The sequence below is a fragment of the Macaca mulatta genome, chromosome 10 (genome assembly GCF_049350105.2).
Source record: "Macaca mulatta isolate MMU2019108-1 chromosome 10, T2T-MMU8v2.0, whole genome shotgun sequence".
Lineage (NCBI taxonomy): Eukaryota > Metazoa > Chordata > Mammalia > Primates > Cercopithecidae > Macaca > Macaca mulatta.
The window spans coordinates 7,492,573-7,512,847 of NC_133415.1; the positions used below are offsets into that span (position 1 = coordinate 7,492,573).

The window sequence follows — 20,275 nt, forward strand, 5'->3', positions numbered from 1 at the left end:
CTGCACAGTGCTGTGCTGGGCTATATGAACAAAGCCTGGCACCCTGCTTCAGAGTCACTCTCAGGCCCCCGGGCAGTCCAGGGCTTTACACAACAGTATCCTGAAAGTTCACCATTCCTCCCCGGCCTCATACAAAAATCCAGGCCCGCACCTGTAATCCCAGCTACTCAGGAGGCTGAGGCAGGAAGATCGCTTGAATACAAGAGTTCCAGACCAGCCTGGGCAATAGAGCAAGACCCCTTCCCAAAAACAAACAAAAAATCCAGCCCCTTCCCTGAGACTGCTAACTCAAGGACTACCTGTTTGATCAGCTTTCAGGTTCTACACAGCAGGGAGGGGTGCTCTGCTGCTCAGATCCGCATCTGGCCACAGAAACAGCTTTTCTGTGATGGACAGAAAGGGAATTATAAAGATACTACACCGCAATATGTACCTTGACACGTGTCAATCAAAACATCCACTTGTCTAAAAATTCCAAGACGGAGCAATTTTTCACGGGCTTCGTGAGATTTCCGCATTACCTATAAAATGCAGAAAAAAGCAGGTGATACATTCTTCTAAGACACAGAAACAGAAAACGGCAGCCACACGGCGAGGCTGGTAGTTTACCATTTGGTGCTAAGTCAGATCACTGAGCAGAGAGTACTACCAAGACCTGCCACGCGACAGAAGGGAAACAGGGGCAACAAAATTTTGTTCCCCAGGGGCAACAAAAATGCCCATTCACAAGTGCAAAACCAAGCCTCGGCCTCAGGAGTGTGCATCACATAATCCCCTTCATATAAACAACAAAATTAACGCAGATACACCTACCTAACACACAGCCTAGAACGTTGTGGTGGAAGAGATCACAATTGTGAACAGTGGTTATGTCTGGCAGAAGAAAGACACGTGTGTGTGCATGCCTTTTCATTTCTTTTTTTCAGATCTCCCTTTGAGGAAGAAACGCACACCTTTTTGTGGTGTTTCAATTTTCTATTCATTTCTTTACTTTCTTTTCTTTTTTCCTGGTTTTTTTTTTTGAGATGGAGTTTTGCTCTGCTGCCCAGGCTGTGGTACAAAGGTGCGATCTTGGCTCACTGCAAGCTCTGCCTCCCAGGTCTAAGCCATTCTCCTGCCTCGACCTTCTGAGTAGCTGGGATTGCAGGCACATACCACCACACCAAGCTAACATTTTTTGTATGTTTAGTAGACACAGGATTTCACCATGTTGGCCAGGCTGGTCTCGAACTCCTGACCTCAGGTGATCCACCTGCCTCGGCCTCCCAAAGTGCTGGGATTACAGGCGTGAGCCACCGTGCCCGGCCTTTCTAACCATCTCTGACCGCTGTTAGAAATGTTCAACTCTGTGTCCTTTCTTCATCGTGAACAGCAGTTCCTTCCAATGCACGGAGCCCATTCTTGTTGGAAGGACAGGTAGAAGGAAGGTAAGGCAGGCGAGTGCTGAGGACACAGGGAAGGAAAGACCCTCATGTGATTAGGAAAGTTGAGATTCCACCCTGTAGGTGAAAGGGAGTCACTGTAGAACTGTCAGCAGGAGAGAGAAGGGATCACATTTCCTGGTGAGAAAGAAAGGATCACACGGACGAATTCGGAATTCTGCCCCGATGGGAGAAGCCTGAAGGATGCAGGGGGTGCTCTGGCAGCAGCTTCAGGGGCTGGGGTGAAGGCAGGCCCAGTGCGGGCCATGGTACTGGATGGGAGGACAGACCCTGGAGACATTTCATAGGCAGGGGCCAGAGGACACCGCCGCTGCCTAGGTAGAGCACATGAGAAGAACAAAGAGGCTACTAAAACTGCAGCTCGAGGCTTAGCACTGGGCTAAGGCTGAACACCATTAGAGAAGTCAGGAATAGAGATGGGAAGACAGGCAGGGCAGAAGGACGAAAAAAGAGAGGACTTCAGATCTCAACCCCATGGAGCTGGAGACGGCTGTGGCAACGCCATGAGGAAATGTTTAGTCGGCAGTTGCAGAGTCAGGGCTACAGCTCAACACAGAGGAGCTAGCTAGAAATAGAGCATGGGGAGCCCTCTGCATTCAGGCTGTAACTGAAACCTGGGATGTGGATGAGATCACACAGGAGACTGATCCTTGTGGAAAAGCAACACTTAAGGAGGCTCACAGGGAAAAGGAGGCGACAATGGAGCCTGCGAATGACTGTGATGAGATGGAAAGCAACCCAGGAAAATGGTCACCAAAGCCCAGGGAAGACCAACGCGCAAGGAAGAGGAGGGACAGACACATTCAAAAGGCAAATAACAAAGCAGGACAGATGCATTCAGCAGAGGCTACAAAGCGATCATTTCTTCAATATGCAAAGAGCTCTTGCAAATAAACAAAAGCCGAGCAACCCAGTGGAAGACAGAAGATGCCAGGTTAATTCACGAGAGAGATATGAATGACCAATCAAGAGAAAAAAAAAATGCTGAGTCTCATTCATAATTAAACAAATGCAATTTAAAACAATGAGATGGTATTTTTCTTCTAACAAGATGGCAAGAATTTAAAAATTGTGGTAACACCCAATTTTGGGAAAGAGACGGTCTCATGGACTCCTGTAAGAGAGTAGACTAGTGCAGTCTCTTTGCAGAGCCATACGGCTGCATCAGTGAACACTGCAGAGTGCACACACTTTGACCCAGGAATCCCACTTCTAGGAATTTATCCTAAAACACACTGTCAATGTACACAAAGACACACTAAGATGTTTAGTACAGCATTGTTTGTAAGACTGAAAATTAATTTAAATGCCCATCAATGGAAAACTGTTTATAATAAAATATAGAGGGCCAGGTGAGGTGGCTTATGCTGTAATCCCAGCACTTTGGAAGACCAAGTTGGGAGGACCACTTGTGCCAGGAGTTCGAGATCAGCCTGGACAACATGGCAAAACCCCGTCTCTACAAAAAAATTTTTTTAATTAGCTAGGCATGGTGATGTGTGCCTGCAGTCCTGGCTACTCAGGAGGCTGAGGTGGGAGGATTGCTTGAACCCAAGAGGTTGAGGCTGCAGTCAGCTGTGTTCACACCACTGGACTCCAGCCTGAGCAAGACTTGCACCAGAGCAAGACCCTGTCTCAGAAAAAAAAAAAGTTAGAAAGCGTGTACAATGAGGTACCACAGAGCCAACAGATTGGTATGTACTGATGTGAAAAGATCTCCATAATTTATGTCAGAAAAGAAAAAAATGTAGAGAATGGCATTACTGTTTAAGGAACATACATGTTTATACACTTGTACAACATATCTAAGAAAATGTTAGCCACGTTACCTCTGGAGAGGGGACTGGGATTGGCCAGGGTAGGGAAATGTGTCCTTTTCATTTCAATACCCTTCTGTACCATTTGATTTTCTATGCTTCCTTCTTACTGTGCTTACATGTTACTTAAATTTTTAAAAAATGTAAATCTGGCCAGGCACAGTGGCTCATGCCTGTAATCCCAGTATTTTGGCAGGCCGAGGCAGGTGGATCACTTGAGACCAGGAGTTGAAGACCAGCCTGGCCAACATGGCAAAACCCCATCTCTACTAAAAATACAACAAAATTAGCCAGGTGTGGTGGTGTGGACCTGTAATCTCAGCTACTTGGAAGACTGAGGCGCAAGAATCCTTTGAACCTGGGAGGCAGAAGTTTCAATGAGCTGAGATCGTGCCACTGCACTCCAGCCTGGGCAACAGAGCAAGACTCTATCTCCAAAAAAAAAAAAAAAAGTTTCTTTTTTTTTTTTAAGTGGGAATGGTCCACAGTGCCAAACACTGCTGAAAGCCAAGTAAAGTGAAGACTGAAAGAAGCCAGCTGGACCCGGCCACAAAGAACTTGCTGGTGACCTGTCCGGGCACGTTCAATGTGGTCCCAAGGGCAGAAAGGCAGAGGGAACCCACAGTGGAGATGAGAAAGGGGGTACAGTGCAGGAAGGAGAGTGCTCCACAGACCGAGCCAGGGCCCTGAGGAGACAGGGAGTGTGTCCCAGATGAGCGCCCACCCCACGAGGTCGGCAAGGGAGAGTGCGCTCTCAGGAACTCAGCACGGTGCCTGGGAACGGCTGTGCACGAACCCCATCGGCTCCCATCACGGCGCTGGGAGAGCTGCGAGGAACCCAACAGGACAGACACTTCCTTCTCCAGGATAAGAGACAGGAGGAAAAGGCAAATGCAAACACTTGGAGTCTGTAGGAGGCAACGCAGGAACTCAGGGGGTTCAGCTTGGGGGTGCCAAGGCTCCCTGTGGAGTAGGAGGCAGATCGGCACAGAGGCCGGGGGCAGAGGGTGCTCTGTGGTTTCACATAGGGAGGTTTATAAGTTCCTCAGAAGAGACTGGGAAAGCACACCACGTAGAGACCACACCTACCTCAATTAGGTTTTTGGCCTTGAAAACATCTCCAATTTCACAAATGATGATATCATCTTTAGTCCTTCCAAGTCCATCAAAATGAACATGCTGAACAACCACCTAAAAGTCACACAGGGACAGTATTAGGTATGACACAAGGCAAAGAGATGAGGTGTCAAGACTAAAGACAATGTCAAGGTTTAATTAATGTCAAGGTTTTCTTCAAGTTTAATAACCCACACTTCTTACTTCTGGACTTTACCATCTTTCACATCTTTTCAAAAAACTGGTCACTGTGACTTCCCCTTTGCTGGGTCTGTACTTTCTGTGAACAAGAGCTACAAATTCTCTCAGCCAGATGACCCAGGACCAGGTGAGCCCTAAACCCAGGCAGGCCACAGACAACCCCTCTGTCCTTCCCCCACACACACCCTGAGCACTGGCCTGTGAATGAATGCTGGCTGTGACCCCTGAGACTTAATAACTGTGCACAGAAAAATTAGCCAGGTGTGGTGGCGCACACCTGTCGTCCCAGCTACTTGGGAGGCTGAGGCAGGAGAAACAGTTGAACCCAAGGGGCAGATGTTGCAATGAGCCAGGATTGCACCACTGCACTACAGCCTGGGTGACAGAGTGAGACTTCATCTCAAAAAATATTTAAAAATTAAAAAAAAAAAAAAAAAAGGCCGGGCGCGGTGGCTCAAGCCTGTAATCCCAGCACTTTGGGAGGCCGAGACGGGCCACGAGGTCAGATTATCGAGACCATCCTGGCTAATACGGTAAAACCCCGTCTCTACTAAAAAATACAAAAAACTAGCCAGGCGAGGTGGCGGGCGCCTGTAGTCCCAGCTACTCGGGAGGCTGAGGCAGGAGAATGGCGTGAACCCAGGAAGCAGAGCTTGCAGTGAGCTGAGATCACGCCACTGCACTCCAGCCTGGGCAACAGAGCGAGACTCCGTCTCAAAAAAAAAAAAAAAAAAAAAAAAACTGTATGCATATTCTAAAGACCCTGCAGGGATTTCAGAAAGCCACAATAAATGCTGACTCAAATTGGCCCTTGCCTCTCAGTCTCACTAGAGAGCAAATTCTTCAAGAACTGGAAAAGTGTATTTAAATTTCAAAGTTAAAAAACTTAGGAAAAGCTTCATTTGAGACCCACAGTCTTTTTTCTGGGAGTAGGGAATGGAAATATAAATTTAAGTATAGCTTGAGTTTGTCCTTGAAATATTTTTGTTTTTTTCCATAAACACAAAAGTATGTTTGTCTAAACCTCCCACATAAAAATCACCAAGGAAAAGCTACTTCTTTAAAAATAGAAACTATTTTTCTAAGAGTCATCAGTCTTTCTAGCTGTAGGTGGTACAAACTCTTCTTTGATAAAGGCACGGAAACAGGTTAATTCCTTTGCATCTCCCTAGTGGTTTATGGAAGTGCATGTTTCTACTAACAATTACATCAAGACCTTCAACAGAAAACTCACATCTTTGTTTTCAAGAATTTCCTGTTTAGCTTCGGGTTCAACTTCAACAAATTCAGCTTCTTCTCCTAATCCTCCAAAATCAGGTCCACTTGATGGAAGAGGCTCCAAACTCTGACAGACAGGGAGAGGCCACAGATAAATGACTTTGTCACATATATACACACACTTACCTTTGAGCTGTGTCTGTAGACACAATTTTTGTGTCCAGAATTTGTGTCCAGAAAATTCAGTAGTTGTTTCCTTCAGGTAGAGGTAGGGGCAGGATAGGGACCAGGGAGGACAAAGGTGCTGTCAGCTATTGCTAATGAGCAAGTTCTTGGCTTGGTGGTTAACTCACTGGAGGTCACTAAATAAAAGATAAAAACTAACTAACAGGGAAGGACAAGGGTAGTGCGGTGGCTCATGCCTGTAATCCCAGCACTCTGGAGGCCAAGGAGAAAGGATCACTTGAGGCTAGGAGTTTGAGACCAGCCTGAGCAACACAGCAAGACCCCATCTCGGAAAAAAAAAAAAATTAACTAACCAAAAGGGTCATGCACAAATCCATGATGACATGTCATGAACGAAGGATTATGATCAACCTAATTCTGGACACCTGAGGCCCAATGGAAGTTTAAAAATCATTAAAAAATAAAATACCACAAAGACATTTACCAGGGGAAAAAAAAAAGGAAAATAATTTGCTCTCCTGTTGTTATAGAAAGCATCCTAATTTTTGCGATTAAAATTGTATGGATTTTAGGATAGCTATACTGACAAACCAAATCACTACGAAAGCATTCTATATAGACCCTGACAGGTTTTTTCGTTTCGGAAAGTCTCATTCACATTAAAGGGAACTATATATGCTCATAAATTGGACTCGAAAGCAATCTCTTTCTACAATCTGAATTGATATTACCTCAAAATATTAAAGCAACTTCTGAATAAGCATTCCATAGGCTGTGTCTCGTCTAATATTTCCAGGAAGACATTATATCTATCTATCTATTTGTCTATCTATCTAGTTAAGACAGTCTCCGACTTACAATGCTTCAACTTACAGTTTTTTGACTTTACAACGAAGCGAAAGCCACATGCATTCAGTAGGAACTGCACTCTGAGCACCTACACAGCCATTCTGATTTTCACTTATAGTACTCAAGAAACTACATGAGATCTTCAATACTTTATTAGAAAATAAGGCTTTGTGTTAGACGATTTTACCCAACTGTAGGCTAATGTAAGTGTTCTGAGCACGTTTAAAGTAGGCTAGGCTAAGCTATGATGTTCTGTAGGATATGTGTATTAGATGCATTTTCAACTTACATTTCAACTTACGATGGGTTTACTGGGGTGTAGTTGAGAAACATCTACGTAAACATAATATTACACACACACACACACACACACACACACACACACACACACACACAGGTAATCACTTGAGCCTAGGAGTTTGAGACCAACCTGGGCAATATAGGACACTTCATCTCTACTAAAAACAGTAACAATAGTAAAAATAAAAAATAAAGAAAGGTCAAGTATGGTGGCTCACACCTGTAATCCCAGCACTTTGAGAGGCCCAGACGGGAGGATTGCTTGAGCCCAAGAGTTCAAGATCACCCTGGGCAACACAATGAGGTCTCATCTCCATTTTAAAATAACAGGCCAGGCTCAGTGGCTCACACCTGTAATCCCAGAACTTTGGGAGGCCGAAGCGGGCAGATCACCTGAGGCCAGGCGTTCAAGACCAGCCTGGCCAACATGGTGAAACTTCGTCTCCACTAAAAAAACACAAAACGTAGCTGGGTGTGGTGGTGTGTGCCTGTAATCCCAACTGCTTGGAAGGGTGAGGTGGGAGAATCGCTTGAACCCAGGAGGCAGAGGTTGTAGTGAGCTAAGATCACTCCACTGCACTCTAGCCTAGGCGACAGAGCAAGACTCCGTCTCAAAAATAAAAATACTTACGTATACATTGTATTAATATATACTTACATATTTAACATACACTATTTATTCAATTCTTATTTGTTCCTATGTTTGCTTGACCTTAAGTCTCTAGGACATTTGCTTAACCACACAGGGATTACCAGTCACCTCTCAGAGATGGACACAGAAGGTCTAGTGTGGCACCAGGCGATTGTTACAAATAGGCAAGTTTGGAGAAAACTATGTGAACCGATATCTATTTCCTTGCTCCAAGAATTCTCTACAATTATGCACTTTTAAAGTGTGTGTTTAACATCTGCAAATGTGCAGCGGTGGGGCCTCTGGGCCATTATCCACTTTTCCTTGGAAAGGTAACTGACCTGCCAGTATCATATTCCCTTTCCCGTCCCTGCCCTAAAAGCCTCTGATGGTCCTCAAAAGTACCTACAGGAACAGCATCCAACTAGATTCCTTAGCAGGGCACAAGGAACTCTGCCATAAGGCCTGCATCTGCTACTCCGGTTTCCATCTCCACCATCCGCTCCACCCGCACATTGAGACTTTTGCATACCTTGCCCCCTCTTTCAGAATAAGTTGCCCCTATGAAGCTTCAAGATTCACCTTAATGTCATCTTCTGCAAGTCATTCCTGGCTTCTTGAGGAAGAATCAGTCCCTCTCTCACAGGGACACCTCTTGATATTTGAAGTCTGTGACCTTCACAGGTACCCCTTCTGTTTCTTTTTTTCTTTTGAGACAGAGTCTTGCTCTGTGGCCCAGGCTGGAGTGCAATGGTGCGATCTCGGCTCACTGCAACCTCTGCCTCCCGTGTTCAAGCCATTCTCCCGTCTCAGTCTCCCAGCTAGCCGGGATTACAGGTGCATCCCTCTACACCTGGCTAATTTTTGTATTTTTAGTAGAAACAGGGTTTCACCATGTTGGCCAGGCTGGTCTTGAACTCCTGACCTCAGGGTGATCCACCCCCCTCGGCCTCCCAAAGTGCTGGGATTACAGGTGTGAGCCACTGCGCCCGGCCTGTTTCTTATTTTTACCTGTCCTGGCACCTCAGAAGTACTCAATAAATATTTGTGGAATGGGGAATGAATGACTTTTCCAATCTTTCATTTAACAAGTAAGTACTGAAAGCCCACTGTGTGCTGGGCGCTGGGTTCACAGCAGTGACCAAGACGGGGTCCTTGTGGGTGAGGAAGATAATGTTAGGCAAAGAACGGATAATTTCCTATCATTATCTTCATTTTTGTTGTGCAATATTTTCAAACTGGATTTCTCAAAAATATAAACAAAGTAAGATTATGTGCACATACTCATCTGAATCTGAACGCTTAGCAAAAATGCTTTATCTGGGCAAAGGTTTATATCCCATTATGCTGAAAAAATTCCACTGCACTTCCTAAAATCTCCAAATATGAAACAAGGTTCACCGAAGATCTGCCAGGCCCATCTACATCCTTTAATCTAAAATCCAGACTTTAAGAGATCACATCTTTGAGGTTTCACAGTTACCACCTCTTACACCTATTCATACATCTTAAGTCTATTTTTCTATTATCTCTAAACGCTAAAGTCATTATAGGATTAATACCCTGTAAATATACTTTAATCAAAATATTAGTAACTGTGTTACTAATAGAGATTCATTCGTTCACCAAATATTAAGACCCTACTATGTAACAAGCACTTATAAGAACCTCACCCTCATAGAATTTACATCCCATAAATTCTATGCCTAGAAGAATAGGCATGGGGTGAGTGTTTGGTAAAATGCACTAAAATAAATATTTGGGCCAGGCACAGTAGCTCATGTCTGTAATCCTAGCACTTGCACTCTGGGAGGCCCAGGCGGGAGGATCACTTGAGCCCAGGAGTTTGAGACTAGCCTGAGCAACATAGGGAGACCCTGCTTCTATTGAAAAGTGTGTGTGTGTGTAATATAAAAAAAAAAATAAATATTTGGATGTAGCCTTTAACCTTGAAGTAGATCAGTCTACCAGTCAGTCAGTAAGTTGTATTGAGCACGATGTACAAAGCAGTGGGTATGGGACATGAAATAAATTGAATGAGTTATGAACAGCATCTTTAAAGCGAGATAGACTAGAATCCAATAAAAAATATGACAACAGGCTGGGTGCAGTGGCTCACGCCTGAAATCCCAGCACTTTGGAAGGCTGAGGCAGGCAGATCACCTGAGGTCAGGAGTCCAGGACCAGCCTGGCCAACATGGCGAAACCCCATCTCAAGTAAAAATTTAAAAACTAGCTGGGTGTGGTGGCACGTGCCCGTAATCCTAGCTACTTGCTGGGGGCTGAGGTAGGAGAATCACTTGAACCCAGGAGGCAGAGGTTGCAGTGAGCCAAGATCGTACCACTGCACTCCATCCTGGGACACAGAGCAAGACTCCATCTCAAAAAAAAAAAAAAAAGAAAAAAAAAGAAAAGAAAAGAAAAGAAAGAAAGAAAACGGAAACTATAACAATACATAACACATATTAATAAGTATGATTGCACAAAATTTTGTTTGACATAAGCATGAGTACTAGGTGGTAAACGGCAAATGCTTTCTTACTGTGAGTCTTGATCAAAAAGTTTGAAAGACACTGGCTAGTGGGATGAAAAGGTCAAATAAAAAAACTGAAAATATTTTTTCTCAATACACTCATCAAAGGAACACCAATTTTAATGTAAAAAGAGCTCCATAGGCCCAGCGCAGTGGCTCATGCCTGTAATCCCAGCACTTTGGGAGGCCAAGGAGGGTGGATCACGAGGTCAGGAGATTGAGACCATCCTGGCCAACATGGCAAAACCCCGTCTCTACTAAAAATACAACAATTAGCTGAGTGTGGTGGCACACGCCTGTAGTCCCAGTTACTCGGGAGGCTGAGGCAGGAGAATCACTTGAACCTGGGAGGCAGAGGTTGCAGTGAGCCGAGATGATGCCACTGTACTCCAGGCTGGGCTACAGAGCAAGACTCCATCTCAAAAAAAAAAAAAAAGAGCTCCATAAAGGCAGATACTTTTTTCCCTGTATCCCTAGCACCTATCACAGTACTAGGCACATAGCAGGCCATCAATAAATATGAGCTGAATAAATAACGAGTGATTACTTTGCTTAAGATGCCACAGGGGATGCAAGCCAAGAAGATGCAGTTCCTACCATCACATCTAGAAATTTAGGATTGAAAGGTAAGACGAAAATGCAAACAGACCCAAAAGAAGGCAAAATGTAAATGGCACCAAAGGAAATGGCATGGAAAGGTAGAAGCCCATCCAAATGCATGAGAGACAAAGAGCTTTCAGAACAGAGTTCTAAAAGATGGGAATATTTTGATGCTGAATATGGGTGACGGGAAGGGGAACAGAATACAATAGTGTGGTCCAAATGAAGCCATTCTTACAGGGCTAACAATGTAGTTATAATTGACTGGGTGCAGCGGCTCACGCCTGTAATCTCAGCACTTTGGGAGGCCGAGGCAGGTGGATCACCAAAGGTCGGGAGTTCGAGACCAGCCTAGCCAACATGATGAAACCCCCTCTCTAATAAAAATACAAAAATTAGCCAGGTGTGGTGGCAGGCGCCTGTAATCCCAGCTACATGGAAGGCTGAGGCAGGCAAACCACTTGAACCTGAGAGGCAGAGGTTGCAGAGAGCGGAGATCACACCATTGCACTCCAGCCTGGGCAACACAGTGAGACTGCATCTCAAAAAAAATGTAGTTATAATTAACCATTAATCAGGTTGCCTTTTTTTTTTTTTCAAGAGCACAAATCCACATTGATTTATTGACATTTCATTAGTTTAAATCTTTGAGGGGTACAGCATTACTCAGATTCTGTGTCCAATAGCCTTAGCAGGAAGATTGCTTCAGAATTTGGCACGGATCATGCCACTGTTTCCGTGGGCCCAAGTTACCTTTTCCCAGATTACTCTGGCTTTGTTTGGTTTGCCGCCAGGAGTCACTATGTTGCTCTTTGCTTTGTATACATGAGCATATCTCTTGCCCAAATAGAATCCTGTTTCATCTTAGGCATCAACACCTGCAATTTTAAGAAGAGCTATGTGCTCCCTTTGGTTCCACAGACGCCGCTTATAGCCAGCAAAAATGGCCTTGGACCACAGCCTTCCAGACATATTTCCTTTCAGAAGTCCTGTTCCCAGCAGGCCTCCACAGGAGCCAAGATGGCAGGAAGAGTTCAGGTTGCACTTTGACCTACTTCCTTGTAACCAAAAATCACAGATACTATTTGCATTCCCACTGATTTTAGATAGGATTTCTAAAACCAGAATTATAAGGCTTTTGCTTAAGAGTTGCTTTACATGTTTTTCAGATCTTGAATTCCAGCAAAACTGATGCTGCCAACCAGTTTGAAGACTCCTCCCCCCAAAAAGAGGAATAGAATCAGCATGAGAAGTTTCCTCATCTCCCTGTCCCGTAACTTCACCCTGCACTCTTCCATCAATCAAGGATCTCCACGCTTCAGCAAAAACACTAGGTCCAAACTCCCGAAGGAGCTGGATTCGAGGTTTCCTCTGTTTTCCCATCTCCTCGTTCAGTGGCCCTGCAACTGAAACTCTCTGCTGCAACCCAGTGTCTCAGTGTATTGACTTACCGAGCACACTGAGCAACAGACCTATTACAGTTACACAAAGAGATGTCAGAAGAGAAATGGTGTTTGATCTGAATGGAAGACATATAAAGGGAAATTAAGTCCAATTGTGGATGCCAGGCTGCGACTTCTGCGCTAAATTTTTTTGGAAGTTAATGGGGAACTACTAAAAACGTCTATGTAGGTCAAGTCAAACAATCCAAGCTGTAGTCGAAAAGTAGTGTTGGGGCTGAGACTCAGGAAATCTGAGTTTTAGGCCATTTGGAAGCAGTAACTATGTGACCTTGGAGAAGTTAACTCATTATCTGGCCCTTATTTAAGATTAGAATAAACGAGAGGAGTTTCGCAACCAGTACAGTTGTTAGGCGCCAGGCACCCAAGTATTCACATGCATTGTCTTTTAATTCACTCTAAAGCCAGGCGAGGCAGGTATTATTACTACCTCCACTTCAAAACAGGAAGCAAGTATTCACATGCATTGTCTTTTAATTCACTCTTAAAGCCAGGCGAGGTAGGTATTATTACTACCTCCACTTCAAAACAGGAAGCAAGGCAGGGAGCGGCTCCGTCTTTTGCACGTTAAACAGGAGAAAAGAGGACCCCTAGCGAGGTTTGAGTTAGAAGACTTCAAAGGATTCTTGTTGCTCTAGGAGTCTACAACGGCTCCAGCAGCGGCTGAGCGGGGAAAAGCTGGAAGTGACCAGTAAAAACAGAAAACTTAAAATCATGCAAAGAAAGAGGACATTCACTGCGGTCTAAGACATCACAGAAAGTTCGCAAGTCCTTTGGGCCACCGACTCGCTGAGTGACCTTGAGCAAGTCTCGTCCCTCCTGAGTATCAGGTTCCTGCTCGAAGGTCTGAGAGACTCGCTGCCCCGAGGCGAGATCTTTTCGGCCTCCTCCACCCAGCCCGGAACCCTGGGCGCAGCCACGACAGCGTCTCCCAGCGGCGCCCGTCTGCCCTGCTGGCCCAGAGGCCTCGCAGCCCGCGGGTCGCTGGGCCTCTTACCCGGGCGTGCACAGTCCCCATGGTTCCCTCTCCAGCCGCCGCCTCGCAGAGCTGCTCGGGCAGGACCGACCGTCTGCTGCTGAGGGCAGAAGGCGGGTCCGCGGTGGCGGAGCTGCAGGTCAAGGCAACTCCCACAGGCCCCCGGACGCGGAGCACTGGGGGCGGCCATGATGTCCCGCCTTCTCCCCGCCCCCTAGCTCGCGGTTCCTTCGCTCATTGGTCCTTATGAGCCTGTGACCCGGATGTTCACACGGACGCGGAGGACGTCTTTACTGCGCAAGCGAAGAGCGTTCACTGACATCCGCGAAGCTGCTGTCTCTTGGAGTGTGCGGGAAGGGCGTGTGGAGGGTGCGTGGAGGGTTCGGGGAGGACGCGTGGAGGGCGCGGTGAAGGTGGGTCTGCGAGAGGGTCCGCTGGGAGGCTGGCGTCTGGCGTTGGCGCCTGAAAGAGATCAGGCCAGCTGTTGGGTGTCACGCGAGTCCTGCTGCTCTTAGCCCTCCTGGCACCCCGACCCGAGGGTGCTGTGCTTGTCCCCACGCGTCGGTGAAGCCCCGAGGCTCAGCGGGGAGACTCCGGGTCCGGCCACCCCCGGCCTGCAGTAGTCGGGTCTCACCGGCATCTGCTACACAAACCCGGATTGGTTCCCTGGCTCCTTTCCTTCAAGTCATTGGAACCCCCACTCAGAATCGTCAAAATGAAGACGATGATCATGTTTCCTTCTTGGGGTTCCTTAAAAGGGCCTACTGTGAGAGACGGAAAGCAAAGCTCCCGGCACAGGGTCGGGCACACGGTGGGCACTAGATAATGACCGTTATTCATTCACCTGCAGCCAGTAATTATGGGCGAGGGTCCTCTAGGTGCTTACATGATAACCAGTCATATCGGTGAAGAAGGCGGCCATGGGCTTAGGTTTTGGTGGCAAAACAGCTCCCCTGCCCCAACAAAGAAAAGAGAATAGAAGAAAAAAGAAAAAAGTATAATATCAGCCACACGTTGTGATAAGTATATTGAAAGAAACAAATAAGAGACGGAATGGGAAAAGAGGAAGCTTCAGTGTCATGTCATGTTGCCACTCCCTCCTGATAACAGAAGCATCTTTTCTTCTCTCCCCTTACTCCCTCCCAGAAACCCTGACACCCTGTCCGTTTAAATAGCAGCACCCTAGGCCTCCAACATCCCTGAGATAAATATTCGAGTCCACATGCCCCTTCTTGCCTGGAAAGAGACAGAACCTAGCACCAGCCAGGCCCCTGCCCTTCCCTCATTCTGCCAGTTCCCTGAGCCTCAATTTCCTTATCTGTAAAATGGGAATGATAGCCTAAGGCATAAGGTCCGAGGACTTCATGAGATCAAACGTGGGGCCTGGCACACAGTAAACATCGAATCAACCAGATTTTCTTTGCCCAAACAACCCTCTTTTCTTACACTTTCTTCCTCGTTACTCTTCTGAGTATGCCACTTGTAAAGGATAAGCCATGAAGTTGCCCTACGGAGTGCAAGATAGTTGCAGTATTTGAGAGCCTATTGTGTGTGAGGCCCTGGAGGATGGCAGAGGGCACAGGAGGAAAACAAAGTCACATGCTTTACCCTCAAACAAAGGGCTGTCTGTGATAGTTACAAAGTATATATTAAAGGCTATCTGTGATAGTTACAATGTATATATTAAAGGCTACCTGTGATAGTTACAATGTAGATGTTAAAGGCTACCTGTGATAGTTACAATGTAGATGTTAAAGGCTACCTGTGATAGTTATAATGTATATGTTAAAGACTACCTGTGATAGTTACGATGTATATGTTAAAGGCTATCTGTGGTAGTTACAATGTATATAATATATTAAAGGCTGTGGTAGTTACAATGTATATATTAAAGGCTATCTGATAGTTACAATGTATATATTAAAAGATGTAGTAGTTACAATGTATGTATTAAAGGCTGTGAGAGTTACAATGGATATATTAAAGGCGTGGTAGTTACAATGTACAAATATGTTAAAGGCTACCTGTGATAGTTACAATGTATATGTTAAAGGCTATCTGTGATAGTTACAATGTATATAATATATTAAAGGCTATCTGTGATAGTTACAATGTATATAATAAAGGATGTGGTAGTTACAGTGGATATATTAAAGGCTGTGGTAGTTACAATGTACATAATATGTTAAAGGTTGTGGTAATTACAATGTACATAATATATTAAAGGCTGTGATAGTTATAATGTATATATTAAAGGCTGTCTGTAATGGTTATAATGTATATAATATATTGAAGGCTGTGATGGTTATAATGTATATATTAAAGCCTGTCTGTGATAGTTACAATGTATATAATATATTACAGGCTGTGGTAGTTACAGTGTACATGATATATTAAAGGCTGTGATAGTTACAATGTATATAATACATTAAAGGCTGTGGTAACAATGTATATTAAAGGCTGTGATAGTTACAATGTATATAATATATGAAAGGCTGTGGTAGTTACAATGTATATTAAAGGCTGTGATAGTTACAATGTATATATGAAAGGCTGTGGTAGTTACAATGTATATTAAAGGCTGTGATAGTTACAATGTATATACGAAAGGCTGTGGTAGTTACAATGTATATTAAAGGCTGTGATAGTTACAATGTATATACGAAAGGCTGTGGTAGTTACAATGTATATTAAAGGCTGTGATAGTTACAATGTATATATGAAAGGCTGTGGTAGTTACAATGTATAATATATTAAAGGCTGTGATGGTTACAATGTATATATTAAAGACTGATGGTTACAAGGTATATATTAAAGGCTGTGATAGTTACAATGTATATAATATATTAAAAGCTAAAAGCTGTGATAGTTATAATGTATATAATACATTAAAGGCTGTCTGTGATGGTTATAATGTATATAATATATTGAAGACTGTGATAGTTAAAAATGTATATATTAAAGGCTGTCTGTGATGGTTACAATGCGTACAATATATTAAAGACTGAGAAGTCCGACAGTGCATATACTGGTTTCCTTCTTTAACCCAGTATTTATTGAATTTATTGGGTCATATAGATTTTTGGCTTTGGAGATTTTTCTGTGGCCTTTGGCAGTGCTATTCAACAGTATTTCTTGTGCTCCTCTTTTGGGCACAAGAGGATTGCATCTCCCTGTTCCCGTCCATGTGACTTGCTTTGGTCAACATATTGTGAGCAGAAGAGATATGTGTCACTCTGGACGAGAACCTTTAAGAACCATATTTCTCTCACCATGCCATGGCAATCAGAGATCCCCCAATGGTGGGGCAGCTACAGGCTGGGTCTGGGAGTGAAGTCCAGCCACGTCTCCTGGACATACAGCACGAATGAGAAATAAACCTTTTGGGTTTTGCTCATTAATGCAGCATAACCCAGCCTATCCTATAGGATAATACCAGCTAGAAACATCTTCAAGGAACCCAGCATCCCAGAAAACCTGGTTTACAAAGTGCTAATCTCATCCAATCAGAAGTAGAAGTGCAGTTTAGTGACTAAGCTAGTTACCTTAATAAAATCCTGGCTGAGTGCAATGGCTCATACCTATAATCTCAGCACTTTGGGAGGTCGAGGCAGGAGGATTGCTTGAACCCAGGAGTTCAACATCCGCCTAGGAAACAGACCCCATTGCTACAAAAAAAATGAAAAAAAAAAAAAATAGCTGGGCATAGTAGCATGCACCTGTAGTCCCAGCTACTCCAGAGGCTGAAGCAAGAGGATTGCTTGAGTCCAGGAATTCAAAATCAGCCTGGAAAATAGTGAGATCCCATCTCTACCAAAAAAAAAAAAAAATTAATTGGCTTTTAATTTATTTAATTAAAACCTCCTCAGGAAGCTGAAGCAGGAGGATTGCTTGAGCCCAGGAGGTCAAGGCTGCAGTGAGCTGTGATTGTGCCACTGCACTGCAGCCTGAGCAACAAAGCAAGACCTTGCCTCGAAAAGCAATAAAAACCACCCCAAATTTAATCGGCCATGGGGAAGGTAGACTGGATCTTCCCACTGGAGTCATCCACCTATTAGTTTGGGACACCCCTTGGGGTGCCCTTGTTCGTCACCTTCCCAGGGGCTGAGCGCCCTGACGTGAGGGGCTCATCTGATTGCCTCTATCACCCAGCACCAGACCTCTGAGGAGTGAAGGTGAATCAGTGAGAGGAGCCTGGAAGGGCATTCCGTGGGTGGAGGTCCCCTCGGGGAGCAGGGTGACTCGGGGAAGAAGCTCTGAGCTGCTGGTGAGACTGCAGGAGCTAGAGAGGGTGTGCTGGGAGGGAGTCTGGAGGCAGAGGAAGGCGCTGGGTTTGTGGCGGGGCCTCCGCTTGCCCAGCAGAAACGTGGGTCCACTCAGGAAGCAGGGTGACTCCGGGGAGAGGCTCTGAGCTGCTGGCAGGGCTTCATGGGCTGGAGGGGGTGTACTGGCCAGGGAGGCTTGGAGGCACAAGAAGGTGCTGGGGGTGTGGTGGGGCCTCAGCTCGTGCAGCAGGAACCTGGAGAGCAGATGCGCCCAAGGCTGAAAACAGGCCTCGGCCCCCAGAGGGAAGCTGTTGCAGCAACCCGGGTAGAAAGTACCAGGACTGACCCTGGCAGCAGTGGGCTGGGGACAAGAGACCAGATTCCAGAGATGACAGTGGAGGCAGCACTGGGACCAGCTGGAGTTGGGGTGAAGGGGTCTCCCTGAGTCCCCAGCTCCAGGCTTGGGTGGCTTGGGAGCTGCAGAGCTGAGGTGCTATGAGCTGGAGGGCTTGATGTTGAGGGGTTGCTGGTGTTGAGTGGAGCCAGAAGGTGGGTAGGTGGCCCCGAATCCCACCAGAGTCAGAGACTGAGGACCCAGGTCCTCAGGGGGAGCGCAGACTTCCCAGAGATGGCTGTGCACACTCAGCACAGCGGCTGCAGCTGGGTCTTGGTGACAAATGACAAGCTTAGTGTCCAGGATGGAGACGGGGTACCTGAGAGTCTGGGGTTGAGGAAGCAGGGGGATTCTAGAAGGGTTTAGTCCACAGTGCCCTGGAAAGAGCCCCTGGGCTGCGGCAGGGCCACGTCCAAGGAGCGAGGCCATAACGCCCTAGGGAGGACTGTCCTAGAGGAGCTTGGCTGTGAGGGAGGCAGGGCATATGCGGGCTCCTTGGAAAGGACGGAGACGGGGAGAGTCCTTTAAGAATCACATTTATTAGGAGTTATTTTCTCATGCTGAAAGTAATGCATACTGTTCACCATAGAAACTTGGGCAACACACACAAGCACGACAAATAAAATAGAATTACAAATAACAGCCTAATGATAACTGCCATAAGGGTTTTGATATATATCTTTATAGTCTTTTTTTTTTTTTGAGATGGAATCTCACTGCATCTCGGGTCACTGCAACCTCCGCCTCCCAGGTTTAAGTGATTCTCCCACCTTAGCCTCCCTAATTGCTGGGATTACAGGTGCCCACCACCATGCCCAGCTCATTTTTGTATTTTTTAGTAGAGATGGGGTTTCACCCAGGCTGGTCTCGAACTCCTGACTTCAAGTGATCCGCCCCCTCAGCCTCCCAAAGTGCTGGGACTACAGGCAAGAGCTACCATGCCCAGCCCTCTTTCAGTCTTTTTATATACACACACAGATACATATACACACCTACATACTTTTTTTTTTTTTTTTTTTTTTTTTTTTTTTTTTTTTTTTTTGAGACGGAGTCTCGCTCCAAAATCAGGCTCATACTCTGCAGTAAGTTTTGCTGTTTACAAAATGAAGAATGTTGGACCAGGCATGGCAGCTCACACCTGTAATCCTAGCATTTTGGGATGCCAAGGCAGGAGGATCACTTGAGCCCAGGAGTTGGAGACCAGTCTGGGCAACATGGCAAGACCCTGTATCTACAAAAAAAACTAGCTGGGTGTGGTAGTGTACACCTGTGGCTCCAGCTACTTGGGAGACTGAGGTGGGAAGATGGCTTGACCCTAGGAAGTTGAGGCTGCAGTGAGCTATGATTACACCATTGCACTCTAGCCTAGATGACAGAGCGAGACCCTGCCTCAAAAAAAAAAAAAGAAAAAAGAAAAAAAGAAAGAAAAAAGAACGTTGCTCCCTGACATATATTACATACTGATTAGTCCTGAGGGTGGATTCCAAAGCATAATTGTGCCATAAATTAGAGGGAAGGCTTTATTTGATTAGAATAAATAAGAATGCATTCATAGGCTGATAAGAAACTTCTAGAGGTGGTTCAGGAAGAGAGGGAGGCCTAAGCAAAGGGTGCCTTCTGGAGGGGCAGAGAAGACGGGATTGGGTAGCATCTAGGCACAGGTAGGGCGGGAGACCTTGGCCATTTCTATAAGAGTATTACACTTCCTGATTTCCTTATCTTGGTACACTTGGAAAAAAACAAATGCTCATTTTAAGAAGGCGGGGGTCGAGGCATGGTGGTTCACACCTGTAATCCCAGCACTTTGGGAGGCTAAGGCAGGAAGATTGCTTAAGCCGATGAGTTCAAGATCAGCATGGGTAACATAGCAAGGTCCTGTTTCTACTAAAAATAATTTTAGTAATAAAAAAATAAGAAAGAAGATTGAATTTTTCTTTCTTTCTTTTTTTTTTTTTTTTTTTTTCTGAGACAGAATCTCACTTTGTCACCCAGGCTGGAGTGCAGTGGCACAATCTTGGCTCACTGCAACCACTGCCTCCCGGGTTTAAGCGATTCTCTTGCCTCAGCCAACCCAGTAGCTGGGATTACAGGCACCTGGCACCATGCCTGGCGAATTTTTGTGTTTTTAGTAGAGATGGAGTTTCACCATGTCGGCCAGGCGGGTCCCAAACTCCTGACCTCAGGGGATCTGCCCACCTCAGCCTCCCAAAGTGCTGGGATTACCGGCATGAGCCACTGCACCCAGCCTGAATAATTTTTAAAAGCAGAAAGAAAATAAGTCCCATGG

At 45.5% G+C, this 20,275-nt stretch overlaps 1 protein-coding gene and 1 pseudogene across 2 annotated transcripts in view; both read right to left on the bottom strand.

Annotated features, from left to right (window-relative positions):
• The window catches only part of SAMM50 (SAMM50 sorting and assembly machinery component), a 42,479-nt gene extending 28,952 nt beyond the window's left edge, over positions 1-13,527 (bottom strand). Inside the window, exons 1-4 of one of the 2 annotated variants that reach the window (XM_077948806.1) lie at positions 13,351-13,507; positions 5,811-5,921; positions 4,349-4,450; positions 434-521 (exon numbers count right to left, since the gene is read on the bottom strand). In XM_077948806.1, coding sequence (XP_077804932.1) covers positions 434-521; positions 4,349-4,450; positions 5,811-5,921; positions 13,351-13,371 — 322 coding nt within the window. In that variant the 5' untranslated portion in view covers positions 13,372-13,507. 2 annotated transcript variants of the gene reach the window in all.
• Positions 11,533-11,926, bottom strand: LOC107000684 (large ribosomal subunit protein eL33 pseudogene; annotated as a pseudogene).
• Positions 13,528-20,275: the final 6,748 nt, after the last annotated feature.